This window comes from Pinus tabuliformis, chromosome 8 (genome assembly GCF_031772625.1).
Source record: "Pinus tabuliformis cultivar Carrire ecotype Pingquan chromosome 8, CPIR1, whole genome shotgun sequence".
Taxonomy (NCBI): domain Eukaryota; kingdom Viridiplantae; phylum Streptophyta; class Pinopsida; order Pinales; family Pinaceae; genus Pinus; species Pinus tabuliformis.
Genome location: NC_142294.1, coordinates 1,780,085,629 through 1,780,092,528, shown reverse-complemented (window position 1 = coordinate 1,780,092,528; position 6,900 = coordinate 1,780,085,629). Strand labels below are relative to the sequence as shown.

Genomic DNA, 6,900 nt, shown 5'->3' with positions numbered 1-6,900 from the left:
AATGAAAAATATTATGTTTTATTTTTAACAAATGAATACTGCAATAGCATTGATATGAATCAATATTTTATTATCTTTAATAGTGAAATACAACGATAACATTAATAATATTAATATAGATATAATTATTCTCTCATTTAAATAATGAAATGAAATAATATTTTAATATCACGGACCAAAAATAACCTATGAAATCATTAATCTCTGTTTTCGGCTTGTTTTCCACTTTTTTGCAATTCAATTTTTTCTTATTCAATTCAATATAAAATACTTTGGAAAAAAACAAATATAAATCAATACAAATTTCAATTCATATAAATTAATAATTAATAAATAAATAAAATCGTTAATAATAATTACAATATATTAAAACAAAAATTCAATTTACAACGACAACAACAACAGATTTAAATAATTATTATATAAATTATTAATTATAAAATTTACATAATATTTTATAATTTTTCATTCTGTAAATGATTTATTATAAAAACATATAACTCTCAAATCCTTAAAAATTTAGAGAGATTCTTCAGCGAAAATCACATGGAAAACCATTTGTCGACGCGTTTCGAACCAACTAGTGTGGTTCATCGTCAGGACAAGTTGAAGAAACTTAGCATGTTAAATAGTTTGAGCTTAGCATGTTAAATAGTTTGAGCGGAGCCTCCAGCTGCTAACTAGACCAACGGCTAGTTTGACTCTAGGACCGGGATCAAAATTATTATAATAGTTTAATTAGTAAGATTAAGGACCATAAATCAATATATTTATGGTCCTTAATCTTACTAATTAAACTATTATAATAATTTTGATCCCGGTTCTAGAGTCAAACTAGCCGTTGGTCTAGTTAGCCGCTGGAGGCTCCGCTCAAACTATTTAAAATGCTAAGCTGGATCTGTTTCTTCAACTTGTCCTGACGATGAACCACACTAGTTGGTTCGAAACTCGTCGACAAATAGTTTTCCATGTGATTTTCGCCGAAGAATCTCTCTAACTTGATATGGATCACAAAAACCTGAACTCTATCCTTAAAAATTTCTATAATTATAATTTTTATTTTTAAATTTTTTAATAAAATAATACAACAAAGATTATAATGTATTCAAACTTCTGAGTATAATAATGTATTCAAACTTCCGAGTATAATATAACATGATGTATATATCTTTTGAGAAGACATTCAATTTTTTGCATGGTTCTACTACCGAACTTACCTTTTTACATTCTTCTACTACCCAACTTAGATTGTGACCGTAAGTTACATCACCTTTTTTTCTTTTGTGCAGTAACTAGCCCTTTCAAAGCAGAACTTAGATTGTGACAGATACCTTTTTTTTCCTTTTGTGCCGGTTACTAACATTTTCAAAGCTCCACATTTTTTTTTCCTTTTGTTCCGGTTACTAACCTTTTCAAAGCTCCACCCCTGCAAGTTCTTAAACTCCATCCCCACAAGTTTTTTTCCTTAATTTATCTCCTTTGGAAAAGTCGGCATTTGACACCTCCTAGCAAATAGAAAGCAAATTGTATACAATTTCATTGGCAGCCATCCAAACCTAATGAACATGCGCATTAAAAAAAAGTCGCAGTCCATTCAAGACCAGTCCATGTGGAGTCCACTCAAAGCTTCTTTCCTTGAAGAAAAATGTATTGGACATGTTATTCACTCAATGGTCTATCAAGTACGGTTATTGAGGGTCCACTGAACGAAATTCCATGATAAAAATCCACCATCCTGCATGTTATTCAATGATGTGTCTTATCTTTAGACTAGTCAAGGCTTTCCCATTCAATCATGCAACTACATGTGGCAACAATCCGGACTACATCCATTCCCTCCAGTGGTGATATGATAAAATCATGTGGTTTCATCATAGAAAACTATCCAGACTTCAAGGTCTGACTATAGACAAAATTGTTAATTCACCGGATGCTGATCAATTTAAGGTTTGCTTGGACCAAGTGACACAGGGAAAAACATGGCACGCGGGTTTGGATTAAGATGAGGCCCAATCTTAATTGGATACGTTTGCCAAACTTTAGGTTGTTTATCTGATTTTTGATTGTATCTGATCTCTTGAGAATTTAAGGGTTTTCCATGTTGACACGCAATTGTAGGGGTCCTGGGCACCAAGGTCTACCATTTGGCGACTTTTTCGAGAGTTGACAATTCTGGTACTGTTAGTGATTTGTCACCACTCTACGGTCCCTGCAGATCTCAGGATTTTAATGGCTGCCTTTGATTATCTAAAGTCTAGCCCCTAATCGCGGCTATGAATGTATAAAGAATGTATTCCAATGCATTAGAGTACTCAAAGACATGTTGAAGGAAAAGGACAAGTCAAGGGGCATGAGTAATAACCAAAAAAACACTTGGTCCTGACCATCCTGTGTCTGATTCACACTGGGATTCACATGTTATTTAAGAAAAGTTGCATAAGTGCTGCAATCATCAAGCCATTCCTAATTTACGACCATAATTAGATTATTTTAATGCAAGAAAACGCCTATATAAGGAGAGCTGCAGGCCCCAAGATAATGCAGTAATCAAACTTGAGTAGAGATTTGAGAGAGTGTTTGTGAAGGGAAGTGTTGTTGTTTGTGTGTGGGATTGTTGTATTTTTCAAGAAAGATGGCAATTCCAGTCATTGAGATGGGTAGTCTGATTGGAAATGACAAAGAGAGATTCATGGCAGAGATGGGAAAGGCATGTGAGGAAGTCGGCTTTTTCCAGGTGGGCACATAGTCTCTGGTCCCTATGTTTTTCCTGATCTTCAGTCCATTCAATAGAATTCTTAGACTTCCCTAGAATTCTATATTTTCTCAGTGCTAATGGTTTTGTTTTGATTTCTTTCAGCTTAAAGGCCATGGCATACCAGTTGAGCTCATGGAGCGCGTTAAGAAAGTGTGTTCTGAGCATTATAACCATGTCAGAGAGCCAAAATTTAAGACCGAGTCGGTGCCAGTAAAGTTGCTTAACAAGTCCCTCATGGAAGCAGAGCTTTCTTCTAGCGAGCCAAAGAAGGTAGAAAATGTGGACTGGGAAGATTGCATTGTGCTCCAATACGCCCAAGAAGACTATCCATGGCCCTCTGACCCAAGCGAGTTCAAGTGAGTGGATTCAAAGTGGCCAGCACACTATTTTCAAAATTCTATGGCAGCCATAGATTGATGAATATGTTTATACCTTTTCTGTCTGAATAATCTGACCTTGTTCTAGTAATGATTGTTTCTGAAGATTAAGCTGACAGGATAGGATTTTCGGTATGTGGAAACTAGACTTTTTATGTGACTTATTGATCCAATACAAACTTCAGCTGTTCTGAGATTCTATATTCAGTGCAGCTAACATGGAAAATGCTACTTTTCTTTAATGATGTTATACCAGGCAGTGAATTATGACCGAATTCGAATACGTTGTGCTAACTTTTGGAATCTTTCCAGACTTTTGTCTTAGTAGCAGTTCTGATCTTAGAGCAGGCTATCTAATACTGTCCACGTATTCATGAATTACGATTGAATTCTAACATGTTTTGCTCACTTTGGGGATATTTCAGTCATGATTTTTGCAGTTCTGATGTTAGAGCAGGCTTCCTAACCCTGCTCGTTGCAGACAGGGGAATTTGGTTTAAAGTGGGATACCTTTATCAGATCACGAGCTTCCTTATGCATAGAGTATAAAATACCCAGTTGGTCATAGAATAGAGATCAAATATAAGCATAGCCTATGATTTGGTTTTTGGCCTGTTCTGATTGGGCAGATTTTGTTTCAGTACTAATCCTGCTGTTAGAAGAGGCTCTCTCTTCACCCTATTTATGTATTTATTGGTGCAGGCAAAGGAAGTAAGAAACGTATATCAGATCATGAGCTTTCTTATGCACTTGTTTGGTTTACAGTTAGAAGGAATTTAAAGTTTAGTTCCAGCTTTCTCTATTAGAAAGTTTAGTCAATATAACATGAAGAGTGGTTTTTCTTGCTAGTTGCTTGCAGAATAAACTGTAAGGCAGCCTATGAATTTGGTGTTTCTATGTTTTAACTGGACCAAGAGAAGAAAAATGCTCTAGGGTCCATATGTCTATTATTTTGCGTGTCTCTTCAAGTGTAATCCTCCTAGAGGACCTCCTATTCCTCTACGAGCCTAGATTTTGGTGTTTGGCCTGTTTTAATTGGATTAGATAGATTAAACAACCTGCTCTATAAAACCCAGGTGGGAGAGATGTTCCTTACTTCATGACTCTATATTATTAAAGAAAATGTGGACCCGGTTAAAATGTATTCTGGATCTATTTGGAGAGGCATGCGATTGAGTTTTTCAAGAAAATTTTCCAATAAAGTGAATATAAATTAATAAGAAACATAAATTTCAGGTTCAACATTCTGTGTGATGATGTATTCTGATGCATTTTGAGGTCAGATAGAGCAATAATTACAGCATAGAATAGTAGAAACTTTCTAACACTCTGCATGGTTGCAGGGAAACAATGATGGAATTTGGCAAAGAGATCACCAAATTGGCTGAGAGCCTACTAGAATTACTTAGTGAGATTTTGGGTTTGGAGAAAGGGTATCTCAAGAGGACCCTGGCAGGAGGTGATGGCCCTGCTGACAAGGCTTTCTTTGGCACCAAAATCAGCCACTATCCACCATGTCCAAGACCAGACCTCGTGGAAGGTCTGCGCGCACACACTGATGCAGGTGGCCTCATTCTGCTGTTCCAAGATGACGAGGTGGGAGGTCTCCAGGTTCTTGACAACACTGGCCGTTGGATCGATGCACCACCAATGAAAGACACGTTGGTTATTGACGTTGGTGATCAATTGGAAGCCATCAGCAACGGGAGATACAGGAGCGCATGGCATCGTGTGTTGGCTACTGACAATGGCAACAGAATGTCAGTGGCATCGTTTTACAATCCGTCGTTTGATGCAGTCATTTCCCCGGCTCCACAGCTCCTTTCGCAGCCCAAGGAAGGCTCGGAGCTATCACTGTACCCAAAGTTTATGTTCGGGGATTACATGAATGTTTATGCTCAGCAGAAATTTCTTCCCAAAGAGCCACGATTCCAAGCTGTGGCAGCCTTGCAGTACTGAGATCAAATAATATTCACAAAGCTTAAGTTTTTAAATAGAGTGTTTCTCGGATTTAACTATGTTTTCTCAAAGTTGTAATAAATCTGTTTAGACATTGTTGTACTGTTAATGCCCAACCGGTCTAGGCCATGGCCATGAATGAACCAGGTGTGAGGCTCTAGTAAGCTATGTCGTCCAATCTAGGTCAGGTTGCTGCATTTCTATGTCTGTATTGAGTCAAGTTGCTGCTGTCATACTATATGTTATGTTCGTTTTCTTCGTAGGCTTGGGAAATGTTCTGTACAAAGACCATTTTGTATTCCTAGGCTGGTTATGTTTACATGGATTTGGATTTGCTGGTTAGCAATAGAGGATGGAGAGATTTCTGGAGTCAATGACATGATGTGTGATATGTTTACAGGTTATGAAAGGTAGATTTCTACAGTCTCTCTGCAATTTTTTGGTTGCCATAAATATTCACGAAGTGTATGCAATTTAAGTTTCTGTCAGCCCACATCACATTATTTATGGTTTTTGACGCGCAGTATACTTGAAAACCTAACCATCAGCGAAATTTGACTCGATATATAGGTATATAATGTATCATTTCTCATTAATTTCTCTGTTGTTATGGGTCAAACTGCATTGGAAATTCTGATGAATAAGCAAAATTTGACTGGATAATTTCTCTTTTATTGTGGGTCAAACTGCATTGGAAATTCCGATGAATAAGCAAAATTTGACTGGAAACATGAGTATATTGAATAAGCGAAATTTGACTCGATACATAGGTATGTAATATGTCATCTTTTAATTAATTTCTGCGTTATAGTGGGTCAAACTGTAAATGGAAATTCTCTGGAATAAAAAATGTTTTGGGTTTTTCAAAAGATATTTTCAAGGATAATCAAAATTTTATCTGGTTAAATTTCATTATGCAGTTGTCAGAGAAAAATTACCAACAACTTACATATTATTAAAATATTCAAACGCTCCAGAAATGTTGTGCACACCACGCAGATATTATTAAAATGTGTACTGTTCTGTTTATAAATAATACTCCTAACAGATAGAACACTTTATAGATATAGTAATCATTTATATAGTAATTATTTAGGTTATGATTACGACCAATGTTATGAATATGGCATTCTTATATGATCTCTTTTGTATCATCACAGTTTCAGCCGGTCTGACAAAATAAATTCCAACCAGATGAGCCTTTTTTAGATGAAGGAATAGTCATTTCAATTTAACTCATCACATAAATGGATGCAAGCATATCTCATGCAAATTTACTCGTACAAATAGTGATATGGGACTTGATTTTAGCATAATTTTAGGTGTACATAAATGGAATAGTGACATGGTACTTGATTTTAGCATAATTTTAGGGTCTTTTCCTGCATTTAGTCAGAACGATGTTAGCGCAAAATCATGGTTATTTTTATGATGGTAATTAGAATCATGTTTCTGCTTAAAGCTGCAGCATTGTTATTTTTGTTAATATATATTTTCTTGGAACTTTTATCTATTAAACTAACTTTTATCCATTAAACTGTTTCATATACCAAATTGTCTGCAAATTCACTATTTAAATTTAATTTGGAAAATTAATTATAATTTTTATTCTGAATACAAGATTAATCCATAATTTAAATCAACAACATTCTAAAAATATCTTAACAATATACTTTATCTTTAACTTATTTACACCCTAATAACCATATTGAATAATCCTTATTCTATATATAATCTAATTATAACTAACATCTAAAACCTGAATTAGGTTTAACCATTCTACATATAATCTAATTATTAATAAGATCT

The 6,900-nt window shown here is 35.1% G+C and overlaps 1 protein-coding gene across 1 annotated transcript; it reads left to right on the top strand.

Moving 5' to 3' along the window:
- The first annotated feature begins 2,528 nt into the window (after positions 1-2,528).
- On the top strand, positions 2,529-5,465 carry LOC149243320 (2-oxoglutarate (2OG) and Fe(II)-dependent oxygenase superfamily protein). Its single transcript, XM_089374485.1, has 3 exons — positions 2,529-2,734; positions 2,858-3,111; positions 4,476-5,465. Exons 1-3 carry the CDS (start codon positions 2,633-2,635, stop codon positions 5,089-5,091), a joined length of 972 nt encoding a protein of 323 aa, XP_089230611.1. The 5' UTR covers positions 2,529-2,632; the 3' UTR covers positions 5,092-5,465.
- The last annotated feature ends 1,435 nt before the right edge of the window (positions 5,466-6,900 follow it).

Excerpts from the sequence above, each read along its gene's own strand:
- LOC149243320 (XM_089374485.1), top strand. The coding sequence starts at position 2,633 with ATGGCAATTCCAGTCATTGAGATGGGTAGTCTGATTGGAAATGACAAA. Across the intron at positions 2,735-2,857 it reads AGGAAGTCGGCTTTTTCCAG|CTTAAAGGCCATGGCATACC; the intron begins GTGGGCACATAG and ends GATTTCTTTCAG. Across the intron at positions 3,112-4,475 it reads TCTGACCCAAGCGAGTTCAA|GGAAACAATGATGGAATTTG; the intron begins GTGAGTGGATTC and ends GCATGGTTGCAG.